At 43.7% G+C, this 25,775-nt stretch overlaps 1 protein-coding gene and 1 long non-coding RNA gene across 8 annotated transcripts in view; one reads left to right on the top strand and one right to left on the bottom strand.

The window, feature by feature from the left end:
- Positions 1-25,775, top strand: part of LIPH (lipase H) — a 74,777-nt gene that overhangs the window by 46,285 nt on the left and 2,717 nt on the right. For 6 of the 7 annotated variants that reach the window (XM_063722586.1, XM_054553104.2, XM_054553103.2 and 3 more), the window contains 6 exons: positions 1,010-1,111; positions 4,284-4,373; positions 9,135-9,302; positions 11,282-11,377; positions 13,896-14,007; positions 23,066-23,239. In XM_063722586.1, coding sequence (XP_063578656.1) covers positions 1,010-1,111; positions 4,284-4,373; positions 9,135-9,302; positions 11,282-11,377; positions 13,896-14,007; positions 23,066-23,239 — 742 coding nt within the window. Of the gene's footprint in view, positions 1-1,009; positions 1,112-4,283; positions 4,374-9,134; positions 9,303-11,281; positions 11,378-13,895; positions 14,008-23,065; positions 23,240-25,486; positions 25,758-25,775 lie in introns of all 7 variants that reach the window. The other variant, XR_008524104.2, reaches the window with a different exon arrangement.
- On the bottom strand, positions 10,077-14,617 carry LOC129058754 (uncharacterized). The gene is made up of 3 exons (XR_008524106.2): positions 13,643-14,617; positions 13,065-13,128; positions 10,077-10,954 (listed from the first exon to the last, which is right to left on the bottom strand). It is a non-coding gene; the product is annotated as an uncharacterized LOC129058754 (long non-coding RNA).

The raw sequence follows: 25,775 nt of genomic DNA, 5'->3' as shown, positions 1-25,775 counted from the left end.
TCCCTCTTCAATACCTGGCCTGATACTTGGCCTGACCAGTGAGTTTCGCCCTCTCCTGCCGAGCTTGCTAAACTCAGGGCAGTGAAACCAAGAGCTCAACTGATAGAAGTGGTTGCACTAAGAGGCTGTGTTCTGATCAAGGTTCTTGATCTTCCCGAATCACAGTTCATTCATCTGGAAAATAATAATAGCTACCCTGCCTCCCTCACAGGTTTGCAAAGTGGATCAAATGGGCTAGCATATATGAATAAGAGTGGAAGTTCTTTATTTATTAACAACAAAAAGGAAGGGCTGAGTGAGGTTTCTGGGTCATCTAAAGTGAGATAAAGATGAGTATAGCATCTGCTCCTTCCTTCCTTCCTTCCTTCCTTTCTCTTTCTTTGAGATGGATCCTTGCTCTGCTGCCAGGCTGCAGTGATCTTGGCTCACTGTAACCTCTGCCTCCCGGGTTCAAGCGATCCTCCTGCCTCAGCCTCCCGAGTAGCTAGGACTACAGGCACACACCACCACGCCCAGCTATTTTTTTTGTATTTTTAGTAGAGACGGGATTTCACCATGTTGTCCGGGATGGTCTTGATCTCTTGACCTCATGATCTGCCTGCCTCGGCCTCCCAAAGTGCTGGGATTACAGGTGTGAGCCACTGCGCCCGCCTGCTCTTTTCTCTTTAATGCGCCCTTTGGTGCTTTTTTCCTGGGGAACACCCGTTTATCCCCACCCCTTGAACCTCATGCATGTGTGCGTTCCCTACTGTTGAGCTCTGCATGAGACATGCCCCTGATGGAGTCTGGATGCCATTCTCAGGGGCACAGCCAGGGTAACCGTCTTCACTGTGGGAACAAGCTGCAGAGCCATGGAAAGGAGTCCTGGCCAAGTGGGACGGGAGTGTGAGTGCTCGCCCACCTGAGGGTGCCCTGCAGCCTGGGAGCCACCCTCATCCAGAAGGATCAAAGGCCCGGCTGCAGGTGACTCATGGTGTGGGGCTGCCAAGTGACTCTGTTTTCCTTCCAGGCCTCGACCCTGCGGGCCCTTTATTCAACGGGAAACCTCACCAGGACAGATTAGATCCCAGTGATGCGCAGTTTGTTGATGTCATCCATTCCGACACTGATGGTAACGCTCCTTTCCTCGTGGGCCAGTGACTACCCCAGTCTCCTAAAGAGTCTCCCCTGGGGAGAGACCATCACGTAGGAGCAGATCAGGTTCCTCTAGATTCCTACTTTTTTTCCGGGCAGGGTTCCAAATCCACCGAAATATTGAAGGGAAGCTGGTTTAATGTAGGCACCCACGACCTTGTGCTACAGCATGGATGATTATCCCACGGTCTCTTCATATTTTTATTTTTTTTATTTTTTTTGAGACAGAGTCTCCCTCTTTCGCCCAGGCTGGAGTGCAGTGGCGCAATCTCGACTCACTGCAAGCTCTGCCTCCCAGGTTCTCGCCATCCTCCTGCCTCAGCCTCCCGAGTAGCTGGGACTATAGGCGCACGCCGCCACGCCTGGCTAATTTTTTGTATTTTTAATAGAGACGGGGTTTCACCATGTTAGCCAGGATGGTCTCGATCTCCTGACCTTGTGATCTGCCTGCCTCGGCCTCCCAAAGTGCTGGGATTACAGGCATAAGCCACCGCGCTCGGCATATTTTTAAAGGAATCATCATGCTCAATGAAGGACAGGCTAATTTTTTCAACATGAAGATAAGTGTTTTCCTATATGCGACTGGGTTTGCATGCATGATTTCTTGGTGTTGTTGGTTCTTTTTATTTTCTTGAGCTGCAGGTGTTAAATCTCTCCACGCAGAGTCACTTTGATGCACCCACAGCTCTCTGGCTCTCTGCAGATCTTCTTGGCCTTTGCTGTCTTTATTTTTATTTTATTTTATTTTATTTTTTTTGAGACGGAGTTTCGCTCTTGCCGCCCAGGCTGGAGTGCAGTGGTGTGATCTTGGCTCACTGCAACCTCTGCCTCCTGGGTTCAAGCAATTCTCCTGCCCCAGCCTCCCAAGCAGCTGGGATTACAGGCACTTGCCACCATTCAAGTAGCTGGGATTACAGGCACTTGCCACCATTCCCAGCTAATTTTTGTATTTTTACTAGAGACAGGGTTTCACTATGTTGGCCAGGCTGGTCTCAAACTCCTGAGGTCAGGCGATCCACCTGCCTTGGCCTCCCAAAGTGCTGGGATTACAGGTGTGAGCCACCGTGCCCGGCCATCTTTATTTTTTTAATTTTTAAATTTGTCTTCTTTTTGTAGAGATGGGGGTCTCGCTATGTTGTCCAGGCTGATCAATTGATCCTCCCACTTCAGCCTCCCAAAGTGCTGGGATTACAGGCTTGAGCCACTGCAGCTGGCCCATTTCTGTCTTTCACGGTGCTGTTTTTGTGTCTGGGATTGGACACGTGTCATGTGGGGTTGGGTGATACTCAAGGATGGGTACCTATATCCAGGTGTCTGGGAGAAGAGCTGGAGTAGGAATTTGAGGAAGATTGAGGAAACAGCAGAGTGGTCATTTAGTCGGACATTCTCTTCATGATACAACCACCTAAAAAAACCCTTGCCATCTCTCATCGGCATTCTGGTGTGGTGTTCAACAATTATTTGCCTTGAAAGAAATTGTCTCTTTGTGAAACAGTGGCATTCTTACTATGAAGTTTGCAAAGTACATTTTAATGCTTGGTGGAGTAGGATAGAGCAATTTATTTTTGGGAAGTGAATTTTGAAGGAAAGGATATAGTTTTGCCATCAGGCAGATGTAGATTCAGATCCCAGGTTTTGCCCTTTCTAGTGATGTCATGTTAGTTCCTTAAGTCCTCTGAGCTTCCTGGTTTTTCATTGATAGAGACGAGGTCTCACTATGTTGCCCAGGCTGGTCTCAAGCTCCTGAGCTCAAATGATCCTTCTGCCTTGGCCTCCCAAAGTGCTAGGATTACAGGAGTGAGCCACCATGCCTGGTCCCATATCTTCACCTAAGCTGTTTCATCTGAATTTACCAGTGGCCACTTTGCATTGTGAAACACCTAGTACCATGCCCAGAGACACATGTGGGTTCTCAATATATAATAACTATTATTATTATTACTATGATGCATTATGTATATACATGTGCATATATATGTACACCTACATTAAATTAATAAATCAAGCACTTTACTGATTGGAGGTTTAATAAACACAATAAACAGTTATTAAATCTATATATACTTTTTAAAATTTTTATTATTATTATTTTTTAAGACAGGGTCTGTCTCTGTCACCTAGGCTGGAATGCAGTTGCGCTTTTGGCTCACGGCACCCTCCTCCTCCTAGCTCGAGTGATCCTCCCACCTCAACCCCTTGAGTAGCTGGAACTACAGGCACACACCACAATGCCTGGCTAAGTTTTGTATATTTTGTAGAGACAGGGTTTCGCCATTTTGCCCAGGCTGGCCTCGATTCTCCCACCTCAGCCTCCCAAAATGCTGGGATTATAGGGGTGAGCCACTGCACCCGACCTATATATACATTTCTAGGTCCTCATTTTCTAGAAGTAGTTCCAATCTTTTTACCATCCTAGATCTCAAATATTTAAAGATTTTATCTACTAAGTAAAAATTCATTTTTTCCTGTCTCCTATTTATTAGTTATACAAATGCAAATAGAGGCTTGGAAGCACCAGGCAATTAAAGGGTTGCAGCAAAATATAAGGAAGAAATGGGGCCGGGCGCAGTGGCTCATGCCTGTAATACCAACGCTTTGGGAGGCCGAGGTGGGCAGATTGCGAGGTCAGGAGTTCAAGACCAGCCTGGCCAACACGGTGAAACCCCGTCTCTACTAAAAACACAAAAAATTAGCTGGTCATGGTGGCACATGCCTGTAATTCCAGCTACTCGGGAGGCTGAGGCAGGAAAATTGCTTGAACCCAGGAGGTGGAGGTTGCAGTGAGCAGAGATCTCGTCATTGCATTCCAGCCTGGGCGACAGAGCAACACACCATCTCAAAAAAAAAAAAAAAAAAAAAGAGAAGAAATGTATCATTTTATCAGCCTTGCAGTGGATGAGTGACCAAACTCTCTTAGGTCGTTAGAAATATTGGAAGTAAATTCCTCACCATCTTCACAGTTACCTAGTTGGAAATCATTGCCTTCTAACTAACTAGCTGGGTGACTTTGGGCAAAACACTTACATAGGTATAACAACAATGATATAACAACAATAATAATACAATTCCTGCTTATATCCGGCAGGCAAATGAGCTGTGAGATAGGAAAAATTCAAAGCAGTATAAAAGCAGAATGTGTTCTCTTTTAGCACTGGGCTACAAGGAGCCATTAGGAAACATAGACTTCTACCCAAATGGAGGATTGGATCAACCTGGCTGCCCCAAAACAATATTGGGAGGTAAGCACAGATACTTTATATTTTGTAAAATAGTGGTATAAAAAGGCATATTTGGAGGCCGTGCATGGTGGCTCATGCCTGTAATCCCAGCACTTTGGGAGGCCGAGGCGGGTGGATCACCTGAGGTCAGGAGTTTGAGACGAGCCTGGCCAACATAGTGAAACCCCATCTCTACTAAATACAAAAAATTATCCAGGCATGGTGATGCATGCCTGTAGTCCCAGCTACTCAGGCGGCTGAGGCAAGAGAATCTCTTGAACCTGGGAGACGGAGATTGCAGTGAGCCGAGTTTGCGCCACTGCACTCCAGCCTGGGCAACAAGAGTGATACTCCATCTCAAAAAAATAAAAATAAAAAAATAAAAAGGCATATTTTGGCCAGGTGCAGTGGTACATACCTGTAATCCCAGCACTTTGGGAGGCCAAGGTGGGAAGTTTGCTTGAGCCCAGGAGTTCAAGACCAGCCTGGGCAACAGAGGGGATATGCCATCTCTACAAAAAATAAAAACAAAATTAGCTGGGTGTTGTGGCATGCTTGTGGGCTCAGCTACTCAGAAGGCTGAGGTGGGAGGATTGCTTGAGCTTGGGAAGTAGAGGTTGCAGTGAGCCATGATCATGCCACTGCACTCTAGCCTAGGCAACAGAGTGAGACGTGTCTCAAAAAAGAAAAAAAAAGAAAGAAAAGAAAAAGGCATATCTTTAAAATCTGACATTATTCTACATGTAGTAATTTTTAATAGAAAACAAACTTCCTGAGAAGATACAGGTAGTATAAATATAAATTATAAATTATAACTCAAATATACTACTTTTAAAACTATAGCCACATGTTTGAAAGCTATTATGAATTATTTCTCTTTCTTGAAAAGGTATGTCTTTGACCTAGAAATTCCACACCTGGAAATTGCTCCTAGAGAAATAATGGAAAATGTAGACAAGAATTAGAGTGCAAAGATGTTCAACATAACATTATTTATAATAATTAGAGATTTTGAAATAATTTAAATGGCCAGCTTACAAAAATTATTAAATGAATTATGGTATGCTCACAAAAAATATAATTCTTAAAAGTCACATTTTCAGAGATTAATAAAAATTCTTAGTGTGATAAGTGAAAAAGATAAAACTAATATGATGCCAATTTATTTTTTTAATCTGTATTTGTACAGATGTAAATACAGATAAAAAGACTAAAAGTAAATGCTCCAACTAATTATTACTGGCAATCTGTTGATATCAGACTTTTAGGTGTTTTTGCATCACTGTTTCCTATCATTTTGTGTTTTTCAAATAATTATATATTACTTTTACAATGAGAAAAAACTCAAAAACATAAATGGGGAGTTACAGGGCAACATAAAAGTGAGATGACTGACAGAATATGACGGCCACCTTCCTTCCTTCCTTCTTTCTTTTTTTCTTTTCCTTCTTTCTTTCTCTCCCTCCCTCCCTTCTTTCTTTTTTCTCTCTCTCCTTGCTTCCTTCCTTCCTTCATTCCCTTCCTTCCTTTCTTCCTTTCTCTCTCTTCCTTCCTTTCCCTTCCTTCCTTCCCTCCTTCCTTTTCCTTCCTTCCTTCTTTCCTTTCCCTTCCCCTTCCTTCCTTCCTTCCTTCCTTCCTTCCTTCCTTCCTTCCTTCCTTCCCCTCCCTCCCTTCCTTCCTTTCTCTTCCTTCTTTGCAATCCTCCTGCCTTGGCCTCCCAAAGTGTTAGGATTACAGGTGTGAGCTACACCTGCCAGCAATAATGTCAGCCTACCCTGAGAATGACCCTTACAGCAGACACAGCTGACAGCAACACTTCAGTAATGAGGGTTGCCATGTGGAGGTTGCTGGATGGGGTGAGGGTGCTAAGTGAAGATGCTGTAAAAACTGCATGCTTTGTACAAGTGGTTGCAGTTCTCATGTCCGGCCTGTTGTCACTGGACTGTCCCTGTACGTAAGTTCCTCCAATAAGCTGTAGGTCTTGTTCACTGGCTCTAGGTATCTTCTTTAGCCTTTTGAACCTGGTGTCATCCTTAATGAAGTCAACAGGGGCCCAGCACAAACAACCATTCCTGGCTGTTGATAGTGTTTCTGATTGTTCTATTTCAGCGGTTATAAGTACAATGTATACATTTCCGGTTTTAAAATATTTGAAAACAAATTTGGGATACTTAATTGGCTGAGTTAGGAAAAAAAATCCTAAACCACAAAAATACATCTATCATCACCATTATTTCATAACAAAGGGCATTTAACGCATATACCCACAAAAGAAAGGACATAAACCCAGAGCATGCAGAACTTTACATTAATTGCAGTTAGCTTAATGAAATACTCACTGTCTCATCTGTGTGGTTCCCATACTCTACTACAGACTCGTGAACACATTGTCGTAAACCAGCACTAGTCCAGAAATGGCATTTTGGAACTACTGAGCAGTTGTACTTTCCAATGACCCTCAACATCTGGCAGGTGTCCCCCATGTCTCTCTTGATTGTCTGCCTGGTTTCTGTGCAGTGCCAGGCCCCGTTGCCTTTGACATGAATGAAAAATGTGGCAGGAATCTGAATGACTCTTGCTCTTGAGTTTTTGGCAGTTGTTGGGATTATTGGCAACAGTCAATAGTCTGGCAACAGGCAACAGTCTGAACAGTACCAGACCAAGGAAGCTCATAAGAACCAGACTTCCAGTTAAACCCTCGAGCAGAAATAAAGCAGACGGGTTTCAGCAAACAGGGGAACCCGCTAGAGGTTGCATTTATTCATTCATCCAACAAAAACCTATTAATTTGCCATGCGTCTGGCACTGTGTTAGGATCTGGAACTATAGGAGAACAGTTCAGTGTATTGTAACAGTTCAGAACAGTATTAATAGTTCAACTATCATGGTGAATTAATAGACAAAGTCTGTACATTGAGAAAAGCAGAGTCAAGGTTATTCTATTCAAGATAGAAGCTAGTACTCAGCCGAGTACGGTGGCTCATGCCTGAAATCCCAGGACTTTGGGAGGCTGAGGTGGGCAGATCACCTGAGGTCAGGAGTTCAAGACCAGCCTGGGTAACATGGTGAAACCCTGTATCTACTAAAAATACAAAATTAGCCAGAAGTGGTGGTATGAGCCTATAATCTCACCTACTTGGGAGGCTGAGGCAGGAGAATTACTTGAACCCGGGAGACGGAGGTTGCAGTGAGCCGGGATCTCGCCACTGCACTCCAGCCTTGGCAACAGAGCGAGACTCCATCTCAAAAAAAAAGATAGAAGCTAGGACTTGAATAGATCTAATAGTGGTATTTAACAGTGAAAGATTGGTTTTTAAATGCCACAACGCTGGAGAGTAAGTGAAATAAGAATGGGAGAATTTTGATAATTACTCAATTACTGGAGCGGGGATGATATGGGCCTGAGGGTTCTTTGTATCCTTCTCTCGATTTTTGTGCCTGTTTGAAAATTCCCATAATAAATGTGGCAGGGGAGTGAGAGAGCTCCATGACTGAAGCTAGTTGTTTGCATTTTTCAACCTTTCTCTAAGTAAATGTATCATATGAAAAGGAATTAGTTAATGATTCACAATTTGCTTTTTTTTTTTTTTGAGATGGAGTCTTGCTCTATCGTCCAGGCTGGAGTGCCGTAGCTCAATCTCAGCTCACTGCAACCTCCGCCTTCTGGGTTCAAGCAATTCTCCTGCCTCAGCCTCCCAAGTAGCTGGGATTACAGGCATGCGCCACCACGCCCAGCTAATTTTTGTATTTTTAGTAGAGACAGGGTGTCACCATGTTGGTCAGGCTGGTCTTGAACTCCTGACCTCATGATCCACCCATCTCAGCCTCCCGAAGTGCTGGGATTATAGGCGTGAGACTGTGCCCAGCTAGCAATTTACTTTTATGATAACGATTTTGGTAATTCCTTCTGATTCTCCATGACCTAGGGAAGGTTGGCCTGGGACCCAAACACCCTCACCATGTCAGCTTGATGAGCAGACACAGCATCTTTGTAGTCTGAAGTAGCCCTGCAATGTTAGACCACGGGCTTTCAAACTTACATGCTTCAGGACCGCATGGAAGACAGGGGACAGTGTTTGTTAAAATGCTGATGCCTGCACCTCCTCTGAATTAGAAATGTTTGAAGGTGGACCTGAACTCTGTATTTTAACAAGCACGATTTTGATGCAGGCAATCTATGGATCAAGCATTGGATGACAGTGAAAGCTACCTCGATTGCTACATGAGCAATCCAGGTCTTTTTTTTTTTTTTTTGAGATGGAGTGTCACTCTGTTGCCCAGGCTGGAGTGCAGTGGCGCGATCTCGGCTCACAGCAACCTCCGCCTCCCAGGTTCAAGCAATTCTCCCTGCCTCAGCCTCCTGAGTAGCTGGGACTACAGGTGTCCACCACCACGCCCAGCGACTTTTTGTATTTTTAGTAGAGATGGGGGTTTCTCCATGTTGGCCAGGCTGGTTTCGAACTCCTGACCTCAGGCGATCCATCCGCTTCGGCCTCCTAAAGTGCTGGGATTACAGGCGTGAGCCACCGCACCTGGCCCTGGGTCTTTCACCAAAGCATATTTGCTCTAATTCTTGCCACAACCTTAATTTGATTTCATCTTTTCTCCTCCCACTTGCCAGCATGAATTCTTATCTATGGGATTTTATAAAGATTAAATGAAATAAAATACACTGAAAGAGCGCAGGGCCAGATGAGAAATTGTGTGTGTATAGAATTTGTGATATAGTATTACTTAAGGCTTCAACCGCTCTACTCTTTCATCACTTCTTTTACAACCAAGGATTTCAGTATTTTAAATGTGACCACCAGAGGTCTGTATACCTGTACCTGTCTTCCCTGAGAGAGAGCTGCACCATCACTGCGTATCCCTGTGACTCCTACCAGGATTATAGGAATGGCAAGTGTGTCAGCTGCGGTGCATCACAAAAAGAGTCCTGTCCCCTTCTGGGTAAGTCCAACCAGCAGTTTCCTCTCTGATTCACAAAGAACTAGTTTTTGGTATGAATCCCAGAACCACTTTATCGTGTAAAAACCGGCCCCATAATTGTATTAAAAACTTGTTTTTCTGCTGGGCACAGTGGCTCATGCCTGTAATCCCAGCACTTTGGGAGGTTGAGGCGGCTGGATCACTTGAGGTCAAGAGTTTGAGACCAGCCTGGGCAAAATGGTGACACCCCGTCTCTACAAAAATACAAAAAGTAGCTGGGTGTGGTGGTGCGTGCCTATAGTCCCAGCTACTCAAGAGGAGGCTTAGGTGGGAGGATCACTTGAGCCCAGGAGGTTGAGGCTGCAGTGAACTGAGATCATGCCACTGCACTCCAGCCTGGGTCACAGAGCAAGACCCTGTCTCCAAAAATAAATAAATAAAAGATTAAAATTAAAAAAAAATTTTCTTAAAAAGAAAAAAATTTAAAAAATAGACTTTTTTTTTTCTAGTCAGCTTTTTCTAGCCAATTTGTTCTTTGAACTACTCTAGTCTCCTACTAATAAACAGTGTTAGAAAGCAATGTAGACCAGGCACGGTAGCTCACGCCTGTAATCCCAGCACTTTGGGAGGCTGAGGCGGGCGAATCACAGGTCAGGAGTTCGAGACCAGCCTGGCCAATATGGTGATACCTCATCTCTACTAGAAATACAAAAAAAATTAGCTGGGCATGGTGGCGGGCACCTGTAATCCCAGCTACTTGGGAGGCTGCGGCAGGAGAATCACTTGAACCTGGGAGGCGAAGGATGCAGTGAGCTGAGACCGCGCCATTGCACTCTAGCCTGGGCAACAAGAGTGAAACTCCGTCTCAAAAAGCAAACAAACAAAATAAAGAAAAAAGAAAAGAAAAGAAAAGTAACTGTAGAGTATTCCATCCAGAAGGCAGTACAGCCTCCCTGGACCCTCTATTCTAGCATGGAATAGAAGGTTCCAGAAGAGTTTCCAAGCTTACCCAGGGTACAGTCACTCTACATAGCCTGCTCCTGTGGGGACAGGAATACCCGTTCTGTGCATACAACCTCTCTGCTGGGAGTGGGTCCACAATGAGCCCAGAGACCCTCCTGACAAGTGAACTTTTTCACAGACTCATGTCTGTGTAAATGCCCTCACTCCACATTCCGGCTCTTGTGTGCACGTACAGCAGGTGGAGTGAGGTAATAGATATTGTGGAGACTGCTTGGATATTCGCTAGGGATTAGTACAGATATTCTAGGTGGTTAGGACTTTGAAACTGGATGGCCATGAGGATTTTCTATTTTTTTCCAAAAGGAAAAATCCAAGTTAAAAACAGGGCATGGTATAGACAAGGGGTTCTCAACCTTGATTGTGCTTTAGAATCCCCTAAAGAGTTTTAACACAATACTGATGCCTGGGTCCCACCCTGGATCAATTAAGGCAGAATGTGAAGGCCATTCTCTAGGAGCTAGGGACAGAGGAGAGAAAGAGGGCCCTCTGGACAGCACACGAAGGAGGACACTCACCTGCTTAGTGACACAGTCAGTCATGTGGCAAGCCCAGGTCTATGCAATTTAGGGGTCCCATTGTAGTTCTTCAAGAAAGCATATTGCTTTTCAAGAGTGATGCTATTTTAGGTATGAACTTGAATCTGTTTTAATCTAGAAAATGAATGTATTACTGAAAAATGTCAGTGTTATTTTTAGTCCACACCAGTGTGTGCCACACCCCACACCCCTCCACCCTGCTACTGAGAACCAGTAAAGGGGGAAAACCACTGGAGGGTCCTGTTGCCCTTCAGCTCTTAGGGACAGGGTCGGCCAGCAAGATGGGTCACCCTGAAGGCCCTCACCATGGGGGATGGAGGTGGGAGGGAGTTTCTCTCAGAAGTGGTGGATACAGTCAAACTCAATGTTCTTGCTACCTCAGTTGCTTTTACGTTTATATAATACATGTTAATCTTACAATTTTTTAAACTTGTTTCATAGGCTATTATGCTGATAATTGGAAAGACTATCTAAGGGGGAAAGATCCTCCAATGACGAAGGCATTCTTTGACACAGCTGAGGAGAGCCCATTCTGCAGTGAGTGGTGAATGTGGTTGTTGGCTTTTGCCTAACTCTTATTTTGGGGATGGCTGAGTCTCAGCTTCCTGGCTACTTCTTGGCAAATAAGGGCCAGGATGAAGCATCAACTTTGGAGCTGGAAGGGCCTCGGTTGACTCCTGAGTCTACCACATAATAGCTGTGGGACCTTGGTGAAGTCATTTGACTTCTCTGAGTCTCAGTGTCCTGACTGGTCAAATGGGGGTAATAATGCCTGCTTTCTGGGATATTAGGTTTAATCTGATGCCATTTAAAAATATTAATTTAATAAAATCTCAACAAATCAGAGTTGTTAGTTTCACTGGATGACCATTCTAATCACTAAGATCTTCCAGAAAATTGCTTGATTCCCCAAAAGACATAAAATTGAGACTAGGAAAAATCAGGTGTCACCCATATCTACGGGTCAGTTCCAGCTCTAAAGCAAACATGATGACCTAAAGGCCTAGAGAGGTTGAGTATTCCAGATGGGAATTAAAGGGGGCAGCCGATGATTAGACGCCTTGGGAAACAACTAGAATTTCCTTGGGCAGATGTGTTTTTCCTACAGTCTTGTACCCATTTTCACTTTCCTTGGGAACAACTATTTTATTTCATTTTATTTATTTTTTTTGAGACAGGGTCTCACTCTGTCACCCAAGTTGAAGTTCAGTGGCGCAATCTCAGCTCACTGCAACCTCTGCCTCCTAGGTTCACGTGATTCTCCTGCCTCAGGATGCCGAGTACCTGAGACTACAGGTGTGCATCACCATGCCTGGCTAATTTTTGTATTTTTAGTAGAGACAGGGTTTTGCCATGTTGGCCAGGCTGGTCTCAAACTCCTGACCTCAGGTGATCTGCCTGCCTTGGCCTCTCAAAGTGCTGGGATTACAGGCATCAGCCACCATGCCCAGCCTATGTTATTTTTTTTTTTTTGAGACAGGGTCTTGTTCTGTCACCCAGGCTGGAGTGCAGTGGCACAATAATGGGGCACCACAGCCTCAACCTCCTGGACTCAAGCAATCCTCCCGCCTCAGCCTCCCAAGTAGCTGGGACTTCAGGCATGCACCACCATGCCCAGCTAACTGTTTTTTTTTGTTTCTTTTAGAGACAGAGTCTCACTATGTTGCACAGGCTGGTCTTGAACTCTTGGGCTCAAGCAATCCTCCTGCCTTAGTGCTGGGATTACAGGTGTGAACCTCCATGCCAGGTGTGAGCAACTCTTTTAAAAGAGCCTGGAGGCTAAGCATGGTGGCTCATGCCTGTATTCCCAGCATTTTGGGAGGCCAAGGCGGGCGGATCACTTGAGGCCAGGAGTTCGAGACCAGCCTGGCCAACATGGTGAAACTCCATCTCTACTAAAAATACAAAAACGCCAAAAACAAAATACAAAAATTAGCCTGGCATGGTGGTGCTTGCCTGTAATCCCAGCTACTCAGAAGGCTGAGGCCGGAGAATCGCTTGAACCCAGGAGGCAGAGGTTGCAGTGAACCGAGATTATACCACTGCACTCCAGCCTGGGCAACACAGAGAGACTCTTTAAAAAACAAAAAAAGCCTGCAGATCACTGGGTTTCCCTCTTTCTTTGGAGCCATGTGTGGCAGCCCAGGATTTGGCACCTACCTGGTCTGTATGGGGCAAGCCCCTGAGCAACTTGGGGCCATAAAATGGCGAATCCAGGACTGACCTTATTCCTTCGTGGGACTGTCATCTCCCTGATTAGTTCCTGTTGTAGCATGTTTTAATTTTATCTTTAAAAAAAAAAACCCATAAGACATTATTCAGATAACATTTGTATAGATGTACCCACATATTTACCACTTTTTTTTCTCTGAGTCTGCTGGTTAGGGAATGCCACTTTATTTTTATTATCATCCTTTCTTGCATTTTGTAAATACAGGAAAGTGTGCTGAGTAATAATGGGGGGAGTCCAGAGTATAGCAGGAACATCAAGAAAGGAGACCTGACTTAGTCTGGGGGTCAGGAAAAGCCTTCTGGAGGAATGACATTAAGCTGAAACCTGAAAGGTGGGTTCACAGAGCTGGCAAAGTAAGAGTGCCCAGGTGGGTGAAGGCAGTGCAGGTGGTGGGGCATGATTGGGAGAAGGATGAGGAAGGCTGGGTAGGCTGGTGGACATGGCCCAAATTGTGGAAAACCGTCTCAGCCATGGAGGGTCTCCAAATGGCCCCTTTGTTGGTTGAGTCTAAAATGGGCAGGAATTGATGTGAACCACACTCAGCCGTAGGCCCTAAGACTTCACAATACCTGGAAACACTGGTTCAACGATGATGCCTGACCATGGTGACTGGAAGCCAGTGAACTCTGCTATCACTCATGCCATCTTTACCAAAGAGAAGAGAAGGGAATATTAGAAACTTCTGCCCTGGATCTTTGCAGAGAAACTAGAGAGAAAGAGAAGAGACTCAGTGATTAGGGAGGTTCAGTTTTTAGGAATCAACCCTTCAGGGGATCAGTTGGTAGTATCTCTCTCTTACCGTGTTCTCTCTCTGTTTTGCAGTGTATCATTACTTTGTGGATATTATAACATGGAACAAGAATATCAGAAGAGGGGACATTACCATCAAATTGAGAGACAAAGCTGGAAACACTACAGAATCCAAAATCAATCAGTAAGTTGAGTTACAATTGTTTGCAGTGCACTATTTCCCTTTTTGCTCAGAGAAATTAAATCACAAATCTACCTACTTTCTTATTTATAGATCTATGCTTTTCCTTGTTCTATAAAAGATATAAGGGGAACTATTGCTTAGTTGCTTCCCTGGTTCTTGATCTCCCAGGGTCTTTACAAATGGGATTGGTGCAAGGGTTTTCTTTCCTTCCCTCCTTCCCTTCTTCCTTTCTTTACTTCCTCCCTTTTTCTTTCCTTTTCTCTCTCTTTCCCTCCCTTTCTCCCTTCGTTCCTCTCTTCCTTACTTCCTTTGATTAAACATGTAATACAAAAGTTATCCTTGTTTGCTATAAAGGATTTAAACAATAAAGGAATATGCCGATTTAATTATCCCACATTGTATACATATATCAAAACATCACATTGCATCCCCTAAATCTATGTAATTATGATTTCTCATTATCAATCAAAAATAATAGTAATTTAGAAAAAGGAATTTCAAACATAAAAGTACAAGTCCTTGCCGAATCTCACCAACAATCCCAGCCCCAAAGGCAAAAGGCATCTCTACCCGCACACATTTCTATTCTTTCATGAGCTCATAATATATATGTAAACATATATAATACATATATAACATATGTATGTTGTGTTTTTATATATATGTTTCTGAAACTCAGGAAATGTTATTTGCTGCTGGGCATGGTGGCTCATGCCTGTAATCCCAGCACTTTAGGAGGCCGAGGCGGGCAGATTACCTGAGGTCAGGAGTTCAAGACTAGCCTGGCCAACATGGTGCGATTCCATCTCTACTAAAAATAAAACAATTAGCAGGTGTGGTGGCCTCTGCCTGTAGTCCCAACTACTTGGGAGGCTGAGGCACGAGAATGGCTTGAATCCGGGGGGACGGAGTTTGCAGTGAGCCAAGATCACGCCACTGCACTCCAGCCTGGACAACAGAGCAAGGCTCCATCTAAAAAGAAAAAAAATAAAATAAAAAGTAATTTGCAATAAAAATTGGAAACATTCTAAAAATCTAACAATGGGAAAATGGTTAATGTAAATATTCCCACTATACACTGAAGTCATTTATAAAACATAGAAAAGGAAAAGCTTATAATGTGCTAAGCGAAAAATGTAGAATATCAAATGATATAAAGCACAAAATTAGCTTAACAATGTAAAAATCAATGAAAAAGAAACATGCCAAAATGTTACATTGCCCTTTGGGTGGTGGGAATTTGAGTACTTTTTTTTCATCTTCTCTTTTCTTTTTAACTTTCTGATGGATATATGTGGTTAAAATTAATTAATACTTTAGAAAATCTTTTATTATCAGGAAAAGCGGTGAGGAGGCTTTAAGCAAAGGAATTTGAAGCTCATTTTATTCAGGAAATGTTTTCTGGGACCTATTGTTTACTAAGCACTTGGGTTGTCTCTTGGCCACATCCACAGAAGACTGCATAGAATGTCATCTGAAAGTGGCAGTCACCCTACGGGTTCACTGTGTAGATAAATAGAGAAAGTGGGTGTGGGGTGGGTGGTTTGTAGGTGGCTTTTTTAAATGCATTTTTGGATCATAATAGTAACCTTTGTTTATTGAACTAAGCATGTTATATAAATTGGCTAATGCAATTATACCAAAACCCTATGAGGTACTATTACCATTCCCATTTCATCTATGAAGAAACTGAGGCTCAGAGAGACCAGGTAATTTGGCCAGTATCATACAGTTGATCAGTGTGAATCAGGTGAAATCAGAAGCAGGTCTATCCAACCCCAGCACCTATAGTTTTAATCACTACATTAGATTCCTCCCATTAAGCTGTATTGCTCCCCCTAGCCCCACCACAGTTGAAGTTTGGGAGTGCAGTGGGTTTTTTGTTTGTTTGTTTTTGAGACGGAGTCTCGCTCTGTCCCCCAGCTGGAGTGCAGTGGCGCGATCTCGGCTCACTGCAAGCTCCGTCTCACGGGTTCACGCTATTCTCCTGCCTCATCCTCCTGAGTAGCTGGGACTACAGGCACCCGCCACCACGCCCGGCTAATTTTTTGTATTTTTAGTAGAGACGGGATTTCATCGTGTTAGCCAGGATGGTCTCGATCTCCTGACCTCTTGATCCACCCGCCTTGGCCTCCCAAAGTGCTGGGATTACAGGCGTGAGCCACCGCGCCCCGCTGGTTTTTTGTTTTTTGTTTTTTTTTTTTTTTAGGGTTCCCTGTTGGTCTGTTTCATTGCTAATGTACCCACACCCACGGTGGGGCAGTATTTTCAGGGAGAGCACCGCTAGGGGGCGCATCTTGAGGACTCTTCAGTGAGGAAGCTAGAGCAGAGACCTTATCTAGAATCTAGAATTTTCTATTCTGGAGATTCTAAGAGCTAGCAGGGGAGATTGTGCAATTATATAATGAAATTTTCTCACCTAGCAAAGCTTAAGTATTCTGTCAATAATTTGTTACATATTTGCTTTACATATGTCTTAGAATTTTTTTTTTTTTTTTTTTTTCTTGAAACAGTGTTGCACTCTGTCACACAGGCTGAAGTGCAGTGGCAAGATCATGGCTCACTGTAGCTCAACTGCCTGGGCACAAGCGATTCTCTCCGCTCAACCTCCTGAGTAGCTGGGACTACAAGTGCACCACCATGCCTAGCTACTTTTTAATTTTTTTGTAGAGATGATGTGTCACTATTGCCCAGGCTAGGCTTGAACTCCTGAGCTCAAGCGATCCTCACTCCTTGGCCTCCCAAAGTGCCAGGATTACAGGCATGAGCCACCAAACCCAGCCCAATTTTTAATTTTATATAGTGGATGTCTCCCAAGTAGGAATTCGTAAATTTGGAGTTTTGTATCTTGATTAAATAAATACCTTAACATCTTTAATGCACATTCTTATTTTAGTCATGTTTGTGAAAACGTCACTATCAATCAGAGAATATGTACAAGAAGGAAATAATTGTTCTATTACATGGTGAGATTGTGGGTACTTTTCTCTTTTTTTCAAGATGTACTTTAACTTTTTTTTTTTTATTATTTTTACAATTTAAGAAAAAGAAAATGGTATTAGAGCATGTACCCTGAGTTGATCCAGTCTCACCAGACTATGGGAATAGATGAAGTCACAGTCAAGGTTATTATTATTATTATTATTATTATTATTATTATACTTTAGGCTCTATGGTACATGTGCGCAACGTGCAGGTAAGTTACATATGTATACATGTGCCATGCTGGTGCGCTGCACCCGCCAACTCGTCATCTAGCATTAGGTATATCTCCCAATGCTATCCCTCCCCCCTCCCCCCACCCCCAGTCAAGGTTATTATTGGCCTGGTGACTCTCCCTGTATTTATGTATTTGTATTTGCTTTTTTAAAAAATCATTTTAAAAGGCCAGGCCCAGTGGCTTACTCCTGTAATCCCAGCACTTTGGGAGGCTGAGGCAGGGGGATAGCTTGAGCCCAGGAGTTTGAAACCAGCCCAGGCAACATAGCAAGACTGTCTGTACAGAAAGCAAACAGACAAACAAACAAAAACAAAAAAACAAACAGCTGGGCTTGGTGGTATGTGCCTGTAGTCCCAGCTACTCAAAAGGCTCAGCCAAGGGGATCACACGAATCCAGGAGTTTGAAACTACAGTGAGCTATGATTACAGCACTGCAGTCCAGCTTGAGTGACAAGGTGAGACCTTGTCTCAAAAAATAAAATAAAAAATTGAGATGTAATTCACATAACATTCACTTTTTTTTTTTTTTTTCAGACAGAGTCTTGATTTGTCGCCCAGGCTGGAGTGCAGTGGCGCAATCTCTGCTCACTGCAACCTCCGCCTCGTGGGTTCAAGTGATTCTCCTGCCTCAGCCTCCCGAGTAGCTGGGATTACAGGCGCCTGCCACCACACCCAGCTAATTTTTATATTTTTAGTGGACATGGGGTTTCACCATGTTGGCCAGGCTGGTCTCTAACTCCTGACCTCAGATGATCCGCCTGCGTCGGCCTCCCAAAGTGTTGGAATTACAGGCGTGAGCCACCGTGCCCGGCCACGTTCACCCTTTAAAGTATACAATTTGGCTGGGTGCAGTGGCTCATGCCTGTAATCCCAGCAGTTTGGGATGCCGAGGCATGGGGAATCACTTGAGCTCAGGAGTTCGAGACCGGCCTGAGCAACATGGCAAAACCCCATCTCTACAAAAAATACAAAAATTAGCTGGGTGTGATGACTTGTGCCTGTAGTCTCAGCTACTTAAAGGCTGGGAGTGGGAGGATGGCTTGAGGAGGCAGAGGTTGCAGTGAGCCAAGATCGTGCCGTTGCACTCCAGCCTGGTCAACAGAACCAGACCCTGTCTCAAAAAAATAAAAATTAAAAATAAAGTGTACAATTTAGTAAATTTTAATATAGTCACAAAATGTACAACAATCACCATCATTTAATTCCAGACCATTTTCATCATCTCAGAAAGAAACCCTATATCCTTTAGTAGTAATTCTACATGTCTACTCGCTACCTGCTGGCAACCACTAAACTTTCTCGGAATTTGCCTATTCTGGACATGTCATATAAAGAGAATCATATGATATGTGGCCTTTTGTGCCTGGCTTCGTTTGGTTAGTTTAATGTTTTCTTTTTTTTTCTACGGAGTTTTGCTCTTATTGCCCAGGCTGGAGTGTAATGGCATGATCTCGGCTCACCAAAACCTCCGTTCCCTGGGTTCAAGCGATTCTCTTCCTCAGCCTCATGAGTAGCTGGGATTACAGGCGTGCGCCACCACGCCCGGCTAATTTTATTTTTATATATATATATATATATATATATATATATATATATATATATATATATATTTTTTTTTTTTTTTTTTTTTTTTTTTTTTTTTTTTGAGACGGAGTCTCACTCTTGTCTCCCAGGCTGGAGTGCAGTGGTGCGATCTCGGCTCACCGCAATCTCTGCCTCCTGGGTTCAAGCGATTCTCCTGCCTCAGCCTCCTGAGTAGCTGGGATTACAGGTGCCCACACAATGCCCAGCTAATTCTTGTACTTTTAGTAGAGACGGGGTTTTGCCATGTTGGCCAGGGTGGTCTCGAACTCCTGACCTCAGGTGATCTGCCCACCTTGGCCTCCCAACATGCTGGGATTACAGGCGTGAGCCACCGCACCAGGCTTAATTTTATACTTTTAGTAGAGACGGGGTTTCTCTATGTTGGTCAGGCTGGTCTTGAACTCCCGACCTCAGGTGATCCGCCCGCCTCGGCCTCCCAAAGTGCTGGGATTACAGGCGTGAGCCACCGCGCCCAGCCAGTTTACAGTTTTCAAGATTTATCCAAGTTGCAGCATGTAGAAATACTTTGTTCCTTTTTATGGCCAAACAGTTTTCCATTGTATTTATATGCCACATTTAATGCATCAGTTCATGGGCATTTGGGTTATTTCCACTTTTTGGCTATTATGAATAATGCTGCTATGAACATTTGGACAAAAGTTTTTATGTGACCACGTTTTCATTTCTCTTGGGTATATACCAGGAATAGAATTGCTGGGTCACATGGTAATTCTATGTTGAACATTTTGAGGAACTGCCAAACTATTCTGGCAGTTGTACTATTTAACATTCCCACCAGCAAGGTATGAGGGTTCCAATTTCTCCACATCCTTGCCAACACTTGTTATTATTGTCTGTCTTTTAAAGAAAATTCTTTTTTGGCCGGGCACGGTGGCTCACACCTGTAATCCCAGCACTTTGTGAGGCCGAGGTGGGTGGATCACCTGAGGTCAGGAGTTTGAGACCAGCCTGGCCAACATGGCGAAACCCTGTTTCTACTAAAAATACAAAAAATTGGCTGGGCGTGGTGGCTCACGCCTGTAATCCCAGCACTTTGGGAGGCTGAGGTGGGAGGATCATGAGGTCAGGAGATTGAGACCATCCTGGCTAACACGGTGAAGCCCCGTCTCTCCTAAAAATACAAAAAATTAGCCAGGCATGGTGGTGGGCGCCTGTAGTCCCAGCTACTCGGGAGGCTGAGGCAGGAGAATCACTTGAACCCAGGAGGCAGAGGTTGCAGTGAGTCAAGATCGTGCCACTGCACTCCAGCCTGGACGACAGAGCGACACTCTGTCTCCAAAAAAAAAAAAAAAAAATTAGCCGGGCGTGGTGGCACATGCCTGTAATCCCAGCTACTCAGGAGGCTGAGGCGGGAGAATTGCTTGAACCCAGGAGGCAGAGGTTGCAGTGAGCTGAGATTGCGCCATTGCACTCCAGCCTGGGCAACAAGAGTAAAACTCTGTCTCAAAAAAAATATATTTTTTTTATTGTGGTAAAAATAAATAACATAAAAATTACCATCTTAATCATTTTTTTGACCTACAGTTTAGTAGTGTTAAGTATATTCACATTGTTGTGAAATAGATTTCCAGAACTTTTTCATCTTGTGAAACCAAAACTCTATACCCATTAAACAACTCCCCTTCCCCCGACCCCAAAGTAAACCCCATTCTACTTCCTCTATGAATTTGACTGTGTTAGATATCTTATATAAGTGGAATCCTACAGTATTTGGATACAGTCACTAAGTGAAATAAGTGACTGGCTTATTTCACTTAGCATAATGTCTTCGATGTTCATCCATGTTGTAGCACGTGACAGGATTTCCTTCATTTTTTTTCTGGGAAACTCACTTATTGATTGATTGATTTTATTTATTTATTTATTTATTTGAGACAGAGTCTCACTCTGTCGCCCAGGCTGGAGTGCAGTGGTGCAATCTTGGCTCACTGCAATCTCCTCCTCCCAGGTTCAAGCGATTCTCCTGCCTCAGCCTCCCGAATAGCTGGGACTGTACAGGCACATACCACCATGCTCAGCTAATTTTTTGTATTTTTAGTAGAGACAGGGTTTCACCATGCTGGCCAGGATGGTCTCAAACTCCTAACTTCATGATCTGCCCACCTCGGCTTCCCAAAGTGCTGGTATTACAGGTGTGAGCCACTGCGCCTGGCTCATTTCCTTCATTTTTAAGGCTGAATAATATTTGATTGTATGCATATACCACATTTTGTTTATTCTTCCATCAATGAACACTTGGGTTGCCTCCTCCTCTTGGCTATTGTGAGTAGTGCTGCTATGAACATGGGTGTGCAAATGTCTGAGACTCTGCTTTCAATTTTTTTGGACTTATATCCAGAAGTGGAGTTTCTGGATCATATTGTAGTTCTATTGTTAATTTTTTGAGACACCACTATACTGTTTTCCTTAGTGGTTGTGCAATTTTCCAATCCCACTGACAGTGCATACAGGTTCCAGTTTCTCCACATCCTCACCAACATTTGTTATGTTCTATTATTTTGATATTAACCATCTGAAAGGGTGTGAGATGATTCTGTGTCTTTTGAACATTTACATCACTTATTTATTTATTTATTTTTTTTGAGACAGAGTCGCGCTCTGTTGCCAGGCTGGAGTGTAGTGGCGTGATCTCGGCTCACTGCAAACTCCACCTCCCAGGTTCAAGCGAATCTCCTGCCTCACCCTCCCGAGTAGCTGGGACTACAAGCGCGAGCCACCATGCCCAGCTAATTTTTATATTTTTAGTAGAGACGGGTTTTCACCATGTTGGCCAGGATGATCTCCATCTCTTGACCTTGTGACCTGCCTGCCTCAGCCTCCCAAAGTGCTGGGATTATAGGCATGAGCCACCATGCCTGGCTTCCATCACTGTTTAAAACACTTCCTAACTTTCTGGCACACGGGTTTCCAGGATCACTTTGCACGTTTCCTGCCCCAGCTGTGGAATCAACAATTTTCTCTAGGGAGCCCTGGTTTCTTTCAGTAGAGATGGTATTAAGAAAACAAAATCTGGGCGCCTTTTAAATTAGTTTTATTTGTAGCACTTCTGTACTCCATGGGACTTTGACATGATCCCAGTGGGGTGACAGATACCTTGTCACAATCACCCCATTACCAAAGTAAGTATTACTGTTGGCTAGGCTTGGTGGCTCATGCCTGTAATTCCAGCACCTTGGGAGGCCAAGGCAGGCGGATCACCTGAGGTCGGGAGTTCAAGACCAGCCTGGCCAATATGGTGAAACCCTGTCTCCATTAAAAAATACAAAAATTATCCAGGAGGAGTGGCAGGTGCCTGTAATCCCAGCTACTCGGGAGGCTGAGGCAGGAAAATCACTTGAACCCGGGAGGCAGAGGTTGCCGTGAACCGAGAGAGATCACACCACTGCACTCCAGCCTGGGCAACAGAGCAAGACTCCATCTCAAAAAAAAAAAAAAAAAAAAAAGGATTAATGTCTAGAGCAAGCCTTCTGTTCCCAAAGCCAGGGGCTCCATGGTTCTTCCACCTCCCCAGAAAGACAGTGACTGAGCTGAACCTCTCCAGTGATATACCTTACCTTCAATTTGGTCTTCCACCTATAGAAAACATCTCTATACACTTGGATAAAAGTATCAGACTCTGGATTTGCCTCTTTTAAGGTTCATCTTGAGAGGGAGAACTAAAAAAAATACATGCTAAAGCACAATTCAATTAGCATCTAGTTTGGCTAAAGATATACCTAGGCATCTAGGGATGCAGTTTAATGGAAAGATCATAACTTTGAACTCAGCCAGAACTGGGTTGGAATCTCTTCACTGCTACATATAAGGCCTGTCACCTGGGGAGCTTGATCTCTGTAAGCATCTATTTCTGTCTATTAAATGAGAAGAATAATGCCCCCCTTGCGGAATGTTTCGGGGGGTTGGAGAGATGAGTCGAGAGACAAGGACATCATCTGGTGTGTACTAGGCAGTCATTAGCATCACACCTCTCTAATGTCATTTTGGGTCACTTACATAGCTCTTTGGAGTCAGCAGACTTTGCCCATCAAAGTTGACTAGTTCTTGGAAGGTTTCTACACTCCAGCCTGGGCAACAGTGTGAACCCTGTCTCAGAAAAAAAAAAAAAAAAAAAGTCAGCTGGTGCAGGCTATGAGGTGAAATAGTTACCAGCTTACCAGTGACTTGCAGGCTTCAAAACTGCTTTCTCTCATTAGTAGTCTTTATCCATTTTTCAATATTATTTCTTCCTTCCAGTGAACCCACCACATTTCAGAAATATCACCAAGTGAGTCTACTTGCAAGATTTAATCAAGATCTGGATAAAGTGGCTGCAATTTCTTTGATGTTCTCTACAGGATCTCTAATAGGCCCAAGGTACAAGCTCAGGATTCTCCGAATGAAGTTAAGGTCCCTTGCCCATCCGGAGAGGTGAGCTGAGGGTAGGGTTTGACAAAACGCTGTTTTCCAAAGATATTGCTGGATCCTGTCCAATCTGCTTGGTCTGATGTTTTAATAAGACTCTATTATTCACAATGAGGGACATGATGGGTTTTCCAAAAATAGTTTTTATTACAAACAAGTAGCCCAGGCCAAGTGTACTGGCTCAAGCCTATAATCTCAGCACTTTGGGAGGCCAAGCTGGGAGAACTGCTTCAGCTCAGGAGTTCTAGCCAGCCTGGGCAACATATGGAGACCCTGTCTCTACAAAAAGAGAAAAAAAAAAAACAACCCAAAACAGAAAGCAAGTGGCCCAGCCCACCTGCATTTGATGGTACATGCCTGTAATCCCACTACTCAGGAGGCTGAGACGAGAGGATCACTTGAGCCCAGGAGTTGGAGTCCAGCCTGGGCAACATAACAAGATCCTATCTCAAAATAAAAACAAAAAATTAAATAAAAAATTTTAAAAGTAAAAACAGGTAGCCCAGTAATCCAAGAAAATTATACTGCATGTACTTAAAGGTAGATAAGGTAGATGACCTAGTAATCCAAGGAAATAATGTTGTTATATGCTTAGAATTATACAGTTCTTCTCTAACTACCACACTGCTTGTAAGCTGGTAATTTTTGTAGAAAAGAAAGCTTTATATAATTTGGCAAGCTGATTAAACAGAGCCTAGTATTAAAAAAAGGTACAGAAAATTGGAACATTTTATTCCCTTGACCACAGGCATGTCCACCACACCCAGCTAATTTTTGTATTTGTGATTTTGTATTTTTAGTAGAAAAAAATATTTTTGCATTTTTAGTTTCGCCATGTTGGCCAGGCTGGTCTTGAACTCCCGGCCTCAAGTATCCGCCCGCCTCGGTCTCCCAAAGTGCTGAGATTATAGGCATGAGCCACTGCACCCTTGACAGTACAAAAGTATTATATTGAATTTCTTAAATTTGATAATGGCACTGAAAATGTCCTTGTTCTTAGGAAATATACAATGAAGTATTAAGGAATAAACAATCTATTCTCAATTGCTCCAGAAAAAATAAACAATGTATGTTTGGGGAGAGAAAGAGAGAGAAACAGAGAAAGAGGGGGGGAAGGAGAGGAAGAATTATTACTTTTTAAGTACAGAGCTGTGTTGACATGTATGTTTTGTGACAAATGCCACTCTACCATATAGTCCTAGCATCTAACCTGCGGGCAGAGAGGGAGACACGAAATGATGTGAGCAGTTAGTACTTTGTGAATTCCTTTTTCTTAAAAGTTTAGGGACTGAGCACAGTGGCTCATGCCTGTAATCCCAGCAGCTTGGGAGGCCAAAGTGGGCAGATCACCTGAGGTCAGGAGTTCTAGACCAGCCTGGCCAACATGGTGAAACCCCGTCTCTACCAAAAATATAAAAAATTAGCTGGGCAGTGTTGGTGTGCACCTGTAATCCCAGCTACTCGGGAGGCTGAGGCAGGAAAATTGCTCGTACCTGGGAGGTGGAGGTTGCGGTGAGCCAAGATCATACCACTGCACTCCAGCCTGGGTGACAGAGTGAGACCCTGTCTCAAAAAAAAAAAAAAAAAAAAGAAAACAAAAAAAGAAAGTTTAGGGTACCCTAAAACATTTAATAATACAAGTTTCTCCTAAGAGGATAGTCATTACATCCTAAAACTTTTTAATACTTTTTTCCCCTGAATATCAGACAATATATGTTTATTTGACAAAATCTAGAAAGTACAGAAATTGTTAGGAAGCAGAAAAATATCACCCATATTGTCATTATTCAGAGGCAACCACTGTTAATATTTATTGTTATTTCTATATAATCTTCCTTTCTTTTATTGTTTTTAAAGCTAAAGTTATGTGGTAAATACAATTTTACATCTTTCTTTTTTGGGACGGAGTCTCGCTCTGTCACCCAGGCTGGAGTACAGTAGTAGCGCGATCTTGGCTCACTGCAACCTCCACCTCCTGGGTTCAAGCAATTCTCTTGCCTCAGCCTCCGAAGTAGCTGGGATTACAGGCACACGCGACCACGCCCAGCTAATTTTTTGTATTTTTAGTAGAGACAGTGTTTCACCATGTTGGTCAGGCTGGTCTCCAATTCCTGGCTTCAGGTGATCCACCCGCCTCGGCCTCCCAAAGTGCTGGGATTATAAGCGTGAACCACCGTGCCTGGCCATGTATCTTGCTTTCTCCTTGGTGTTTTACTTACCATAAGCATTTTCTTTCTTTTTCTTCTGAGACAGAGTCTCGTTCTGTCGCCCAGGCTAGAGTGCAATGGCGTGATCTCAGCTCACTGCAACCTCCACCTCCTGGGCTCTAGTACTGCCTCAGCCTCCTGAGTAGCTGGAACCACAGACACGTGCTACCACGCCCAGCTAATTTTTGTATTTTTAGTAGAGACGGGGTTTAGCCATGTTGGCCAGGCTGATCTTGAACTCCTGGCCTCAAGTATCCGTCTGCCTCGGCCTCTTAAAGTGCTGGGATTACAGGCGTGAGTCACTGCACCTGGCCACTGTAAGTGTTTTCTATATT

The sequence above is a fragment of the Pongo abelii genome, chromosome 2, assembly GCF_028885655.2.
Source record: "Pongo abelii isolate AG06213 chromosome 2, NHGRI_mPonAbe1-v2.0_pri, whole genome shotgun sequence".
In the NCBI taxonomy this organism is placed as follows: Eukaryota; Metazoa; Chordata; class Mammalia; order Primates; family Hominidae; genus Pongo; species Pongo abelii.
The sequence above is the reverse complement of the archived record's forward strand: the minus strand, read 5'-3'. Positions and strand labels throughout refer to the sequence as shown.